This window comes from Sorex fumeus, unplaced genomic scaffold, assembly GCF_029834395.1.
Source record: "Sorex fumeus unplaced genomic scaffold, SorFum_2.1 ptg000171l, whole genome shotgun sequence".
Classification (NCBI taxonomy): Eukaryota; Metazoa; Chordata; class Mammalia; order Eulipotyphla; family Soricidae; genus Sorex; species Sorex fumeus.
In genome coordinates, this window is record NW_026606228.1 from 699017 (window position 1) to 716652 (window position 17636).

General features: G+C 36.3%; 1 protein-coding gene across 1 annotated transcript in view; it reads right to left on the reverse strand.

The window, feature by feature from the left end:
* TENM1 (teneurin transmembrane protein 1) overlaps positions 1-17636 on the reverse strand; it is a 784494-nt gene that overhangs the window by 244551 nt on the left and 522307 nt on the right. The window contains exon 15 of the mRNA XM_056107733.1: positions 6309-6525. Coding sequence (XP_055963708.1) covers positions 6309-6525 — 217 coding nt within the window. The remainder of the gene's footprint in view (positions 1-6308; positions 6526-17636) is intronic.

Sequence of the window (17636 nt, forward strand, 5' to 3'; positions counted from 1 at the left end):
AACCCATTAGCAAGGAACTGTAAATTAAAATGTATTAAATCAAACCGAGTTTTTAAAATATTACTTGGTTTCTAAGTTGACTCAGATGCCATTTATTTAGTAAAAATTTGACACAAGTCACTAAGTAGTTTTAGCACAAGTTGAATTGGGACAGGTGTGGTATGAAACAAAGGCTACAACAGGAGCTACAGTACTAAATTTCTGGTTGTATAATGATGGGCAAGTTATTTAATTTCCTTGAACTTCAGTTTCCTCATGTCTATAATATAAGCAAATACAAATACATACTTCACAGAGATACTATGAGAAAATTTATGTAATGCATGTTTAGTGCTTTGCAAAATGAAAAGTACATGTAAGATAATGTATATGTAAGATTTCTTATTTATATATGTGATAAGACTTGAATTTCTTTCACCAGAGACACCCAGGGTAACACTACATATGTTACTTTTTTTAGAGGAGGTATAGTTGGATTTCTTGTGCCCAGTATTTCACTGGAAAAAGGATGTATGTACCTTTTGACAGATTAGATATGACTGTAATAACAGACCATTGGATGAAGGAGACTCAACATTCTGAATTCAAATATGTTATCCCGTGTAAAGCCAAGTAATAGGTTTGTTCACTCAGTGAGCTGTTGGCAAACACTGCTGAAGCATGAAGCTGAACGATAGAGGTTGAAGTTTGTCCTCACTTTCCTAACTTTATTACTCAAATGCCATGCTTGGGTCACAATCACTTGTCTCCTACTTCTTGAAGGCTTGACTTTCTCCCTTTACTTTAGTTCAGCGAGTCATTAAATATATATCCAGGTCGGTGGTAATTATGGTAAAATAATGGAAATAATTGCTTTTGCTTTTAGCCCCCATTACCCAACCCCAAACTGACTTCTTCCTAAGTACAGTCTCTCCAAGATACTGAGTTAATGACCTACTTCTAAAATAGGGATGTTGAGACGCACAGATGAATCTTGGACCTGAGCTACTTGTGGTAGAGATGGCTCTGGAATTTGCAAAAGGCCTTCTCTGCTGGGCTGCTCCAGATGGAGGCAGGTGTTGTCCTTCCGCTGGCCCTCTCAGAGCCCCAGCAGGTGCCATTTTCTAGAAGCCAGCAAGAATCACCAGGTATGAGTTCCCAGTGATGGCAAATCCCAAGACTCATGGGACAGGGAAAAAAAAAGGAGTGGGCCGTCCTTCCCTCTGCCCCACGGGACACCGAGATGATGCCACATCTGCCCACCATCTACTTAAGCTCCCACATGGCCATGATCCAGAGACACACAGATGAATCTCGGACCTGAGCAACTTGCTGCAGCGATTTCTTCAGACTTAATTATTAAAAACTTAGAATTCCTTGAGTGCACGGCTGCTTTTGCAGCTGTGCGAGCTTATATTATATTCATAACAAGCAATACAAAACACATTGTCTATCATTGCATTTTCTTTAGACATGTGTGGTAGTAGGGCTGTCTTGAAATATTGAAAGCAACTAAAGTAGAGAAAGAATATTTTCAAATTGTCTGCCATATAGGCAGGGGGAGGTGTGGAATGGCAGGAGCGGGGGGAGGGGAGATCTAGGGATCTGGGGATTTTTTTGGTGGAAAGGATGGGTGGTTGACCATGTGATCAAAGTTCAAACATGAGATTTTTGTTACTGTACCTCATGATTAATTAATAAAAATTAAAAAAATAAAATAGGGATGTTTGCTTTTCTCGCTTCTGGTGTACAGTGCATAAGTAAATATATAAAAATATAAATAATCACTTTGTAGTCCAAACAAGAGTTATCCCAAAGTTGTTACTAAATTGGGAGAACTAATTTAAAAAGGGTATAACCAAGCACTTGAGCACTTGACTTTCCATTAATTGTCAATTTGCTCTAGTGGGTGCCAGTAATGTCTCCATTTGTCCCTGTTGCATGGTAGTGTAGCCAAATGGCATCTGTTCGTTTTAGGAACACGAAGAGCCTCAAACCGATCGTTCATGATCTTGATGAAGAAGTCTGACCATCTGGTAGGTGGGCAGCCACGCGGTCTTTTGACATCTTGTGGAATCCAGTTGGTAACAGCTCTAGTCCAGCGGTCGTCTTTAAATCTCATTACGTGACCAGACCATCTGATTTTTGACACCTTGGAAAACAAGACAGCATCCCTGATTCTTGATTGTCGACGGAGGTCGGAACTCGGGATTCTTTCTCTCATTTGAGTGAAACATGATACTCCAAGCATAGCTCTTTCAATTCCTCTTTGGGAATAGCATTGTTCTCATCCTGTTTTTGTAGGGTCCAGGTCTCTGAGGCATATGTTAATGCAGTAAGAACAGTGGAATAAAAGAGATGTACCTGGAGCCAGAGGTTCTTCATCCTCTTAGCTATTTCATCAATGCTCTTGAAGGAATTCCAAGCCGCTCTCTTCTTCCTGCACAACTCAGGTGCCAGGTCATTTGTCATGTTGACTTCTCAACCTAGGTACACATAACTGTTGCATTCAGAGATGGTCGTTTCGTTGAGAGTGAATGGAGCGTCAGGAAAAAGAAGTATGTTTCTCATAAACATTGTCTTAATAAGATTCAGCTGTAGTCCGACCTTTCCACACTCATGGTCGAAGTCAGCCAGCATTTGTGCAGCTTGGCTAATGTTTCATGTTATTAGAACAATGTCATCAGCAAAGCAGAGGTGGTGTAGTTGCCAACCATCTATCTTCATTCCCATTCCTTCCCATTCCAGTTGTCACATGATGTTCTTGAGGGTGGCACTGAAGAGTTTTGGAGAAATGGTATCACCCTGCCGAATCCCCCTCTTGACATCAATGATTACTTCTCAGTAGAATGGTGAGATCCTGGTAGTGAATCCGTAATACAGCTCACGGAGGATCCTGATGTATTGAGTTTGAATGCCCTGATTGGCTAGGGCTTTGATGACTGCTTCCGTCTCAACAGAATCAAAGGCCTTCTTTAAATCAATGAACATTAGACAGAGTGGCATCTTGAACTCCCGAGAAACCTCAATGAGCTTGGTTATTGTGTGGAAGAGCCTCACAACTATCCGTTGTATATTCGATATGCTAAAACCAGTAATTACAATGGGTCTCATTTCCCTGACCCTGAAGGCATCACAAATATGGCAGCATTGAGAAGGATGAGGAAGGAGATGCCGATAAAATCTCAAGGCCGAACTAGGCTGCCAAAACAAAGGAAGACAAAAATGATCGTCTGTACTTTCAATGCATGTACACTAGCATCAGATGCATCCATCAAGGACCTGTTGATACAAGTGCAAAAGATCAAGTACAACATCATTGGTCTGACAGACAAGAAGGCACCAATCTCATCATGCCGTTTTCGACACTGGAGAAGAATTGTTCCTTGGAACATGCGATAAAAGAGGTGTTGGAGGTGTCGGTGTCCTTGTCAACACGAACTTGGCCATGAACATTGATTCATTGGAATACCTAACAACCAGAATCGGACGTTTACATTTGAATTGGATGTGGCTCACTGCCTGAAGTTTCTATCTTTGTTGTCTATGCACCAACATCAAATTATGATGAAGGAGAAATTGAGAAGTTCTACAAGGAGCTGGAGAAGTTCTATAAAGAAGACCACACCTTCTACAAGATCATTGTGGGTGATTTTAATGCCAAGATAGGACCGAAAAGATCAGCCGAAGAACTCCACATCGGGACCCATGGCCTAGAATGGAACGAACAGGGTGAGAGACTATCTGAGTTCATCATGTCGACCAAGACCATCCATGGTAACTCACAGTTCCAGAAGGCCGGATCTAAATGTTGTTTGGACATGAGAGTCTCCCGGTGGACAGTTCCACAACGAAATAGACCACATCATATTAAACCGATGGTTTTGCCTGACTAATGTTGCTGTTGTCCCAAAATTCCAAATGGGATCCGACCACAGTCTCCTTCGTGCAAAATTCTACTTCACAGAGCGGGGAGAAAGGACTGTAAAGTATAAGAAGAGAACTCCCACAACAACTATCAACTGGGAGCTCTTTGGCACTACTGTGGCAACATGGGAAGATACCATTGTCGACAACATTGACAAGTAATACGATCGACTGGTTCAGCACCTCCATGATTGTGCGAGGAATGCCAAGAGAGAGATAGCCACAAAAAAATACCTGTCTTTGAAAACTCTTGAGCTTATTCGCCAATGTGGTTTGGTGCATGCCTCAGGCAACTGCAAGCAAATGCCCAAGCTTGCAAAGCAGTGCAGAGATGCGATCAAGGAAGACCTCAAAGAGAGAAGAGCAGAAGTGCTCATAGATGCGGCAGAAGCCAGGAAAAGTATTGATAATGTCCTCCTGTCCTTTGCCAACTACAGGACAAAGATGACTGCCTTCTGATGTCCTGATAAATCTATCATATCTTCCAGAGGGCAATGGAGAAGATTATCCATGACTTCTACTCAGATCTCTTCGATAGCCATGTCCACCTGCTGAGATACCAAATTCCGCAGGATGGATATGTTATTCCCAATGTTCTCCCTTCCGAAATCTGACATGACATTTCGTTGGTAAAGAAATGAACAGCACCCGGCCCAGAAAAGGTCAGGCCTGAACACCTGAAGAACCTGCCATTAGTACTCATTAATACGCTGGCTCGGCTCTTCACACGCTACCTGTCTGAATGCAAGTTTCCGTCCCAATGGAAAACCAGCAGGACTGTACTACTGTACAAGAAGGAAGACATCCACGACATTGGCAACTATCGACTGATTTGCCTACTGTCTGTCATCTACCAGCTGTTCACTCGAGTCATCCTGAATCCTATTGGCAGAACACTAGATGAAGAACAACCATGCGAGCAAGCCGGGTTCTGCAAAAGATTCAGCACCATCGACCATATCCACACGATAACCAAGCTCACTGAGGTTTCTCGGGAGTTCAGGATGCTGCTCTGTCTAACATTCATTGATTTAAAGAAGGTCTTTGATTTAGAGGGTATAACCAAGTTTCTTGGAAAAAGGTAAAATCTGAATAGACACCCTGGCAGTGGAGATCTCTGCTAGATGAAGGTGATTCAGCAGTCAGAAATCTAATGTGTTATAACTTGTGATAATGGCCAAGTGACGCTGGCATTTGAATTTTTTTTTTTTTGCAACAGTTTCTATATGGTTAGATCTTCATGATGCCAAAAATAATGAGGAAATTTTAGGTTCCACTAACAGTTTTATTATGCAGACTTTCGGAAGAAGGCTGACATTTTAATGTTTCCATACACATCTTTGTACATATATCTTTTATGTATAGGTGGAGATTGGATTTTAATTTTCTCAGAATTAATAAAATCAATTTAAATCCTGACTAAGCTTGTTTTGGGGAATTACAAACTCTCCCTGCAGGCTCAGTATGCAACTGAGTGGTTGAGATGTAGAGACAGCACCTTCCAAACAAGTATTTTCTATGCTCTTTTTCCCAAATTCATGTTTGCCATTCTGAAATAGCAGCTTGTAGAATGAACAAAGGAGGACATTTTTAAGAGATTAGAAATGTCAACTGCAATGATATACTTACATCTAGTGCACATTAATAAAATATTTGCCGAAGATGAAGCAATTTCATGTTATTACACTTTAAATAAGGAAGTTAATTAAATTTTTTTCACTGAATGAGTTAGACTAGTCTTAGGTCTTTGGTGAAAATTCATGCATTTGAACTTTACTAGAAGACAGGTTTTCACAAATATTGCATTTCCTATCAGGACATTAAGTTCACCCAACTCTTTCCTATCAGAACATTTTACATCATGTAATACAATTGCTTCTGAAAGTGAGTGAAATCATCCCCAAGGGTGTTGCAGGAAGGATGGGGGTGGGGTGGTAATCTTTGGAACAATTGGGAAGCTTTTTCTGTTTTTTCTCTTAAAGAGAAGTGATTTCCAGGGCAACACAAAGTTTTCTTTTCTTGAAAATGGAGTGGTAGTCCAAATAAGTTTGTGACCTTTTGTTAAAATTTAACCTTTACTTTTGAAATTCAGGAAAAGATCCAGAAGTGAAACAATAAACTTGCAAATCATATTTCCATTTATATTTGTCATTAAAAGCACATCTACTCTATGTTACAATCTATACATATACACAAAAATTTGTATCTTTGTAATATTACAGAAAGTCTAGAAATGAATTTTCTCTGATAACACATTAGTTAGGGTATTCCAGAAAAGACTTAACAAAACAATCAATGTAGGCTATTTGGAATGAAAAGTAGCTTGGTGTTTAGAAGGTATCCATTCACACAGGATGAGAATACCCACTGTTATTTAAGGAGTAAAATAAATACATATATACCTGCTGTCAAATGAGATCTCTGAAGGAATAACATGAGTACTGTCCTTGCCAATGAGGAATTTGATTCGATCATAGAAGAGTCTTGAAGAGTGCTGAGAGAACAGAGGTTGGCTTTGCTGAATGAGGTCAAGAGGATCTGGTGATCCTTGACAAAGAGGACTTACATAGCAGTTACTTTGTTGACAGCAGTCAGGGTCCACACAATCTGTTAAACCATCTGAAAAAAAATTTCAAGTTTAATTTTAAAGGAAATATCATAGTTTAAAATATGCACAAACGGAGAAAAGTCTACAATATAATCAAAGGATTTATTGTCCATGTTTTGAGTTTAGAATCTTTGAAATTCTGTTTTTCATGAATCATCACTCACTTTGAGTTTGTACACTATATGTCAGTGAAATCTGAACTCTTTTTTCATAAATCTCTGTTGATGTATGAATTTCCTCGAATTTATGAGCATTGCTTAGAATTTGGATAGACTATTGCATTAGATGGGAGAGGTAGCACAGCAGTAGGGCACTTGTCTTTTGCACAGCCAGCCCAGCAAAACTGGGTTTGATTCCTCCACCCCTCTCAGAATGTCCAGCAAGCTACCGAGAGTATCTTGCCCACACGGCAAAGCCTGGCAAGCGTGACATATTTGATATGCCAACCACAGTAACAACAAGTCTCAAAAAATGGAGACGTTACTGGGCCAGCTCGAGCAAAATTGATAAACAACGGGAGGACAGTGTTTGTTGTTTGTTTGTATTCCATTAGATATTACATTTTAGATGTTTCTTTTTCCCTCAGTGACACCATTCCTTAAAGATAGCAACTACTTTGTTTTTAAGTATCTGACATATCATGTACTTCAGTGCATATGTAATTAATGAATGGTTGGCAATCTGATTGTTTTTGTACTTGAAAAATTTCTCCAATAGTCTTAATTTGCAAAATAGAGACTACTATTTTCATGGCATTTTCAGGTGATCAAGGGTCTAGCCTGGGGTAGTGTTTTCAAAAGTGTAGTCAATTGTGTGTGGGGGGAGGTACATAAATATGCATATTCTTGAGAGTGCACTTTATTGAGTTGCAATTTCTTTAGAACCATGGATTCTGCATACTTAATCTGGGTGATTCTGAAGAGCACTGATGTTTCAGAAACACATTTGGGGGGTGCTGGATGGGTGGATGTTGGGCCATAATTTGTATTCAGTGTTTATTCCCAGACTTTACACACAGGGATCATTCTTGGTGATGATCAGGGGATGACACGGGGTTCTGAGGTCCACCTCATACATGGCAAGGGCCTTAACCACGTTTATAAGAATTTGTGGAAGCAAGTAGATATGCTTTGTTTCTAAAAGCAGTTATATAGTGACAATATGAATGAACTTCAGGTAGAGGAATGTTACTTTTATTTTCTACCATTCACCACTTATTCTAGATTTTTGAATCCATAGTTGTACAAATTACTTAAAGACTTCTTTCCTTGATAATGTAATAAGATGAGGTACACGGTATTGAGAGGAAAGGAGACCACTGAAAATCTAATAGTGCAAAACATTGTGTTAGGTGTTTGGTGAAATAAAGTGTGAAAAGACCCTTTTCTATTTTTAGGAGCTCAGTGTTTATGAGGAGAAATAGGTGTGTAAAACAGCTGACTCTTATGCACTCTAAAAATGCAGTAAGTGTTATAAGAGAGTTACATGCAAAGAGAAGAGGTTGGAGTGATTAACTGAGCATATGGACACTTCATTCCACACCCAATTAACAAAAAAAAAATTAAGTCCTTCCAAGGTCCTTAAAGTAGACAAGTGGGTCTAATTTAGACGGCTAACAAGGGTAAACATTGAGATGCTAATCTTGGCTGGCTGTTGAATAGGGAGGTTCATATGAATCCTCATCTCTTTAAAGCTGTGGCTGCTTTAAACATGAAACACACTGGTTTCATGCAACTCTTCCCCCCCCCCCCCATTCTCGTTTATATGAGTGTTCTGTGGAGCTGGAGGGGTATGTACCACAGCTGGGAGCAATGAAAGTCAGGGACACCAAGACTAAGCATTTGGAACAGTAGCCCTAGGGTACCCAAGAAATACTTTTTTCCCACATGAGGTCCTTTGACATTCCCTGTACCACAGACAGTGCTTTGATTTAAAATGCAGTTTGTTTCCTTGTTGCCTTCGCTCTTTGTTTAATGTAGATTATCAGTTTTCTATTTCCATGTATACATACTTAATTTTCTGATGACTAGATTTTATGGATTTTATGTGTGTGTTCATTTCATTAAGAAAGTCCCTTGCCCTTTTCTCACTTCATTCAGCAGATTATATTAACAAATTTTCTATAGATTTTAGATACAAATACCAGTTCTCTCTCTAATATGTAGTCCTATCAGCGCATTATCTCTTTACTCTGCTAATTAAATATCTAGATATCCTGAAAAGCTGGAAAAATATCAGACTGATTAAAAGAGTTCTTCAATGTTTGGAATTGGTGCAGAATATACTAAAAATGAAAAATTGCTTTTCAAATAGGCAATCACCTTTATCTTTCAATTGATGATGAATGCACACACAATAATCAGATTGGACATTCACAACTTTCAACCTGCCAACCACATAATTCTAACTTACTTTCAAAAAGAAATAGATTTAAAATAAATAATAAGACCCAAGTGGTCTTCAAAACTGGATTCTGAAACTAAAACCAGAGCCAATTCAAAATTGGGACTCATTCTCATCTATGTATGTGCTATAAATTTCAAGCTGATATTTCATATTTAATTGCCTACTATTACAGGGCTGACTCTCTAAGACCTCCGTTTTGTTCTGAGAGTACAAGGTTTCTGTTAAATCTAGAAAGGCCACAGGCAAACAGAGCAATAACGGCATGCAGCCCTGAAATACAATTCATAGGTAAACCCAGTATATGGCTAAAGATCTACTTACCAATTATCACATTGAATAACACCCCATACAGTATGTTTAGACTGTTACAAAGAGGTGCAAATGACAGTCACACTGCATGTGTGGGTTTCTTTCTTTCTTTCTTTTGGACTATTAACAGTTCTTTTATTGTTCTGAATTGGAAGCTGTGGCACCCTCCTGACAGCTGGGCTTAGGGTGTCAGATATGGATTTATCAAATGTTAACTTACTTTACTTTTAGGGCCTGTTCTTTCTAAAAGAGTTAAAAGGTAAGCCAACAAAAAGAAGAAGGCTAAATATATCATTAACTGATCTAGCATTGCCAACTAGTTAAAGATCAAATAGTACCTACTAGACATATGGCCTTGGTTGAAAGAACAAGGGAATATAGATGCAAGGCATATTAGATAAACCTATATTGTCCTAATCCCTTAAGTTAATTACAAACATAGCTCATATTTTAAATGGAATGACATGCTTTTTCCTCTTGATGAATGTGAAAGTCAATTTACTGCATGTTATCCAAAAAGGATTTGTACTTCTGTATAGAATAGTTAATATTCTCAAGGGATTTCCAAATATAAATTTCTTCTTTATCTGTAACAACCCTATTAGGTTAGACAGTCTTACCTCCATTTTAAAAATAAAGGAGGGGAAGCTAACCGCAAGTATGTGAAGTCATGTTAAAAGTGTTTTTAAAAAATATTTTAGGTATCATTATTTACAATATTGATAATAGCAGGGTTTCCAACCTCACATCCTTCACTAGAGTGTAAATTTCTCTCCACTATGTTCCACTATTCTGGTTGCAAATATCAGGTTCATCATCTAATAGTGTCATTTTGTTCAAAGTCATTTCATTATAACTTTGGTGAGAAAAAAGTCAATATCCTGCTGGGACATTGTCTGTGTGAATTTGTACATTCTCTCCATGTTTGTGTGGGTTTTCTTTTATGCACTACAGTTTCCCCCTATATTCCAGAGATGTATGCCTTAAGCTCATTTGTGTGCCTCTCTATGTTTGCAGTTGAAGTGAATGTGTTTATGTGTGTGATAGAAAGACACTCTATCCAGGGCGGGTTCCTGTCTTATGCCCTGAGTTTCTGGCTCCCAGAAGGTTCTGGATATTTTCAGCCATTAACTGGAATAAGTCTGTTGGAAAGTTAGTGACTGAAAAATATAAATTGTTTAGTATTAGAAATGCCTTGGGTCTTTATTTAAAAAATGGGTGATTTTTTGTGAACAGAACTATGCCATGAGAATTTAATTATTATGCTTATCAATTAGCTTATGATATAATTGGTATCATTATATGTTGTTTCACTCATAATTCAAGTTTCCAAAACAATACTGATGCTGTTAAGAACTTAAGGACTTTGAAGTACTCAGCCATATGTAGATATTTAGAACATATGAAATGATTAAAGTGTAATAATCAGTTTACTTTTACTTTAATCTTTACTTTGCTACTTATATCCTATATGATACAGGACAAATAAGTTGTACTCTTAGAGTCTCTATTTACTCACCTTAAAATGGAGACAGTAATGATTCCTACCCCATAGATTTGTTGAGGAATTACATGCTATAATAATAATCATAAAGACTTTAGCATAGTGATTATGTAGTTAGCATTCTTGACAAAAGTTAGCTATTGCCATCAAATAAGTTCTAGACTGTGCAAAGTTAAAGGAATCTAGTGTAGATGTCAATGGACCACAGTAGCATTTAAAATGTTTAAATTCACTAAAGTTGTTATATCAATCGTCAGAACTCAATAACTAACTAAAGTTGTTGTATTAATGACCAGAGCTCAATTAACTTCTGAGTAACTTACTCATTTTATTGTTACATGTTTATTTTTAAATTCTGCTTGGTTTGGTTGTCAGGTAGGTAAGATATTATGTGGCTCTAAACAAACAATAATTCTAGAGTAAATCTTTATTTAATCTTACAAATTTATAATTTGTTATCAGCTGAACAGGGGCTAAATTGAAGCTTAACTTTCTCAGCATTTATAGAGGGTATGCCAAGAAAATTAATAGCTAAAACAAAAAAGAAATCAAATGGCTGATCATTCCGATGACTCAGTTAGACAAAATGTTCTCAGGCATTTTAGAAACCATTAACAACGAACTAATTATAAGTCACTTGTAAATCTTTATGAAAATCAGTCTCATACTAGACACTTCTCTTGGCTTAGCTGTTGTTAATATTCATCAAAGGCCAAATGACTGTATTTCCTTTATAAATAGTCTATGTAGTCTATAGTTCCTTATATAAATTTTTAGGTTGACTTTTAGCCCAGGGTTTTTCTGTATCAGTAAAAGGAAAGTGAGAGAGGCCAAGTACACTTAAGACTTAACTTGTTCAAATATTTGGTATTGTTACAATCACATGAAACTTACTTTTCTGTGTTATAAAAGTAAATTGTCTTTGTTACTAATGTTCATGTTGCTCTGCTTACCATCTTCCATCAATGGATTCCTTTCTCATTCAGAGTAAAAGCCCAAGTTCTCACAAGAACTGGCACTCAAGCAGTCTGTTTTTTTGCTGTTTTTCTCTGCCCTTTCTGGTCATATATCCCATTATCTTACAAGACCTCTCCACTGTATCTGTATCTGGAATAGTTCTTCCTAGATCACACTTACCTACTTTACATGTTTACTCAAATGCACTCAAATAGACATTTTTTTACTATCTTTTTTAAAATTCCAGCCCCTGCCCGGAAGATAAGTGCAGGCAGTAGGGTGTTTGTCTTGCCTGTGACTAACCCGGATTCAACCTGGAAACTACATAATGGTAAACTTAGCCCCACCAGGAGTGACCCCTGAACAAAGAGGCAGGAATAAGCCCTGAATGCTTTCAGGTGTGGCCCCAAAACAAACAAGCCAAAAGAATAAAAATTACACACATTTCACACTTTCTATCCTTTTATGTCTAGCCTGAAAAATTTCTTCAGCACACATATTATTTTCTATCACAGTATTTTAAAAAATGGCTTATGGTTTGTCTTTTGAAACTGGAACAAATGTTACATGGAAGCAAAGTTTTTTTTTAAAAAATTAATTCATCGCTATGTCTCTCAATAACTAGAACAATGTCGGGTTCAAAGTAAGCATTCAACAAATATGCCTTGCAGTAATAAATGGATGGCCTGAAAGTCTGATCTCTATGACATTTGTAAATTCACAGTCAACTAACCCATCTATGTATCTATATAGATTCTAGATCAAGAAATACTATATCATAGGAAAAAACTTGTAAATTGCTTCTGTTCTTAATTAATGGTGATGTTATGAAGAATGATTCCAGGAAGATCATGAGGAAGATCATTCTCTTGTGGACAACGGACACTGATTTTACCAAATAAATAGGAAAATAGAGAATTGGAAGAGTTTTACAAGAGAAGCTTGCACAAATGTGAAAAGATCAGGGGGAAGCCCATATTGATTAAACACTTTCTTCATACAATACCTCTATTCTAATCTAATAACTCTATACAGAATCCCTCTTGTCCCTCATAGTAAATAAATAATATATTTTGGAAGTGGTATATTTTTAAAAATTTTACATTTCTTCTTAGTTCTTGGGCCATGCTCAGTAGTACTCAGGGATTATACCTGGCTCTGCACCCAGGAGTCTCTTCTGTCAGTGCTCCAGGAACTATGTATGATGGTGGGGATCAAATCAGGTTCAGCAATGTGCAAGGCAAGTGACTTACATACGGTATTATCTCTCAAGCCCCAAACTTTTACTTTTCTATGTGATTTGGCCAGCATATACTTTCATGTTCATCTTGCCTCATTGTATTCCTGCCACAATGACTTCCTTTAAATTCCCACAAGCACCTTGCACACTTCCACATTAGGATATTTAGATACTGTTTCCTCTGCCTCGCAATTCTTCTCCTAACACAAGTGAGGTCTCCCTTGATTTGGCCATTTCACAACTTCATGCACTTTTATAGAGCTAATAATTCTATACCACTATTTATAGTTATAAATATAGTTATTTTTATGTTTTCTTGTATCTGTCTTCTATGCCAAAGAAGGGACTTCATGAAAGCCGAAACGTGTAGTATTTCCCATTTTCATCCCTGTGCCAAGCACAATACTCAGTACATAGTGGTACTGAACGACAAAATATTTTCTAACTCAAATTAAATGCCTGACTAAAAGAGAAATATCTGAATTAAGGTTTGGATGGGTCAGTATTGTCCAAAAGAATCTTCTTCAGTGATGGTGATATTCTATATTGCATTATCTAAGTAAAAAATATTTAAAAAGTAACTTGCTTAATGTGGATATTGAACATTTGAGATGTGGTGAGTACAACTCAAAAAGTGAATCATTACTATTATTTATTTGCCATGAATATATAATATTTTTGAATTTCAATGATTTAGATTTAGATATCTTTGTGTGTATGGTTTTCATCACATCCACATCCAAAGACAGACCCTCTGGTCATCCCTTTCATGACCCTAACATTTCCTTCTGGTAGCCACCATATTTATTTCAAAAAAGAGTTTAGGATTTAGTTTTGTCAGTTTTTCCAGTTCACTTATTTAATTATTTATATTCTAAATGTGAGAAAAACTGGGAATTATTTTTCTCTTCCTTAAGTGGATTCCATCTTTTTAATGGCAAATATATATATATATAATTTAGGTTAATTTTTTATTTTGGCTGTTGTGAATAATATTGTTATGAATACAGAGGTGTAAATATCATTTAAAATTAATGGAGAAACAAATTTTCAACATAAGTTAAAATGAGTTACTTTTAGCAACCATATAAGATAGTGCAGATTTTTAAATCTCCAAATAGTTAAATCTTCAATGGCTTTTAAATTTAGCCAGACAACAAAATGAAGTTTGAAATAAATCGAGGGAATTTTAGGCTACAACTGCTGGTACGCAGGATCATTCTTGGCAGTGTTCAAGGGACCATATGCAATATGAGCACATGCAGTGGATCAAAGCAGGGCCAGTCAGCTGCATCAAGGCAAACACCTCAACCTCTATAGTATCTCTCTGTATATATCTCTATACTAACTTTAAAAAAATTAAGAATTTTTGATGAAATACAACTTATCATATATTACTATCATATTTTTAATTTTGAGTTTAAAAAGTACATTCTAATCTTCTTATCTGTCTGTATGAAAGTAACAATATTTGCTTAATTGTTCTTGAATTTTATTTTACTTTTAACTCATTAATCAGCTGGAGTTATTTTGCTTATTTTTTGTAATATAGTATAATTGAATACCAAAGTTTCCTTTACTTTGTTGTCTCAGTACCACTTATTTCATAAACCTACTTTATCCCACTATTTTTTAATTAGTCTTATAATATACTGAATTTATTTGTGCTGGAGTAGGTTTCAGAATTTTAATTCAGTTCTACTCATATGTTAGTACCATTTTGTTTTAATTTTTATAACTTTAAAATTTCCGTAATGTCTGGTGGTTCAGCTTCCTCTCACTATTCTTTGTTTCAGCCACTCTGATTTACTTAATGTGATGTCTAATATACGTTTTTTGGGTCACACCCGGCAATGCATAAGGGTTACTCCTGGCTCTGCACTCAGGAATCACTCCTGGCAGTGCTGGGGATGCTGGGATATAGGATTCTGGGAACCGAACCTGGGTCACCCGCATACAAGGCAAATGCCCTACCCTCTGTGCTATGGCTCCAGCCCCTCTAATATACATTTTTTTGCCAGTTCATGCATATGTAATGATAATTCTATTTCTCAACCACCAAGTTAGGATCCGTCTTTAACAAATGAGAATGTGGACACAATAATGTTAGTTCTCTTCCTCCAAAGAGAAGGATGAGCACAGGGTAGTACTTGTTGACCAGAGAGATAAGTGGGGTCAGGACATTTGATGGGTTTCTAATTTATGTAATAATTCATTATTGCACATATATTTCACTATATAGCTTGATATTTTCATATAAGAACAGTCCAAAAGTTATTTTTCTTCTGTTTTTAGTGTTCAAGAAGCATATACCTTGCTCTTAGATCAACTGTTACCCCATATTTAGTGCAGCCCAATTAGTTACTAAGGGTCATAATATATGGAATTAAAGTCAAAGCTGCAGAAAGTAACAGTCATGCTAAGATGAAATAATCAGGTAGCAGCTACTTGAAGCAACTACTTAAACATGACTTTTTTGATTGGAAAGATGTCTTAAGATTTGCATTTTAAAAATTAGGACCACTTTTCTCCTAAAGTTCAATTGGCACTTTCTGATTTAATTAAATGCATGCTCACATGTACAAAGAATATGCTAATACTAATCATTAGTCACATTCAACTAAATGAAGCCAGCCATTCTAGATAGTTGAAAAAACTGAGATCACCATCTGAAGGGTATTCAGTGCCTTTCTAGGAAAATCATTAAAACAGTAAAAAATAGAATTACTGTCTAAAATTTTAGTTCTGGTGCTTTTAGTGATTATACAATCCCTTTCCAATTCAAGGCTCAAATTAATCTATATTTATTATCAATGCCATCTTAATTCTACTGGAGGAAAAATTATAATGGCAAGTCTCAAGAAGTCTCCTTACCTAGTTTCTAAAAAGATATTCACAAAAGTAGCCTGAAATAATATCAGGGTGTTTGAATTTTGAGACTATGTTTATTTCAAATTTATAATGAAAATTCAACATACATTCAGAAAAAAATCTCTTATGCTGTCTGTATATACCAGTGTTCAGATGTTGAAAAGTAATAACAAATTTACATTTAACTGGTATGCTCACTAAACATTTTTTTTTTGCTTTGGGGATACACCAACTATACTCAAGGCTTGTACCTCAAACTGTGCTCAGGGATCACTCCTGGCAGCACTTGGGGAACCATTTATGGTTCCAAGAATCAGAATGGGGTATGCCATGATCAGGGCAAGAGTTTTGCCCTCTTTACTATCTCTGTTATCCATCATTAAACATTTTATTGCCTTAAGATGAATTTTAAAATCATAAAAATACTTAGTAATAATTATTAAATTATTTTGTATCAAATTGTACTTTATTAGGTCAGGAAACTTTATTTTACCTCAATCCTGACTCAGAAATCACAATGGTCAACATTAGTTGATATAGTAATCACAATTGAAATGCTGTTATACTCTTTTCTGAGATTAACCTTCTAATCAGTACATCAACTAAGAAATGTCCATTACTATCTAAAACATTTTTTGGAATAAGGCAGATGACAGAGGTTTACATGCTATCATTTTCTTACTATAGGATCTTGAGCAACTTATTAACTTCTGTCTTGGTTTTCTACTTCATAAATTAGTATTAATAGTCGTTCCCATCTCATAAGATTAAATTAAATAATTTGCACAAACAAATAGCACAGTGCTTTGTACACAATAAATCCTAAACATAAATGAGCTAACATTTCAAATTATATGGGTATATAACTGGACTGTGGGTCATGATAAACAAGTAATAAACACATACATATTTTATTAATAAAAACATAATTGTTTGATTATATGCTGTGCATATGATAAATACCATGAAAAATTGGGAAGTGGCTATGAGTGATTTTACAGGAGAAATGGTGTGAGTTTAGACTTAAATGATGGATAAATATTGATTGGGGTGGAGCAAAAGGCATACCAGATGAAGTGACATATAAAGAAACAAACAAAAGGACGGTGGAGATGAGTATTGCGGTGTCACAAAAATCATGTAAATAATTGACTATTGTACCGTTCAATGAAAAATTTCATTCTGGATATAGAGGCATTCTTTTAAATTTGTATAAGTAGTAAGTGGTCTAATTAGAAAGAAGTATACAATCCTAAGCTTATGTGTCTGAGTATGTGTGTGTAAATATAGGAGAGGTGTAGCTCATCTTTTAAGTAGCACTGTAGCACTGTCCTCCCATTGTTCATCGATTTGCTCAAGCGGGCGCCAGTGACGTCTCCATTGTGAGACTTGTTGCTACTGTTTTTTACTGTTTTTGACATATTGAATATGCCACAGGGAATTATCTCATCTAATACATATGAAAGAACCTACTAATGTTACTATAAGTCCCATTTTCCACTGTAGAAAAGCATGAATTATAGCACCGACATCAAGAACCTTGTCTCAAAACATACATAGCAGACCTAACACGTACATCCAGAAATTAGGACTTCCAAGAGCACTAGACACTTAACCACAAAGTTATTTCCACTTAAAGCTCATAATATCTTACAGCATTTTCATGTAAACTGTTATCCAGAATAAGTAAACAAGGAAATTCTGAGATCTAATTCAGTGCTTAAATTGTGATGTCTATCCTATTGATTTAAGGCTCAAATGTGTTTTCAAACAGCAATGCATATAATTAAGCAGATACAGAAATTCAAAGAGTCAAATTTTAAAATCGAGTTCAT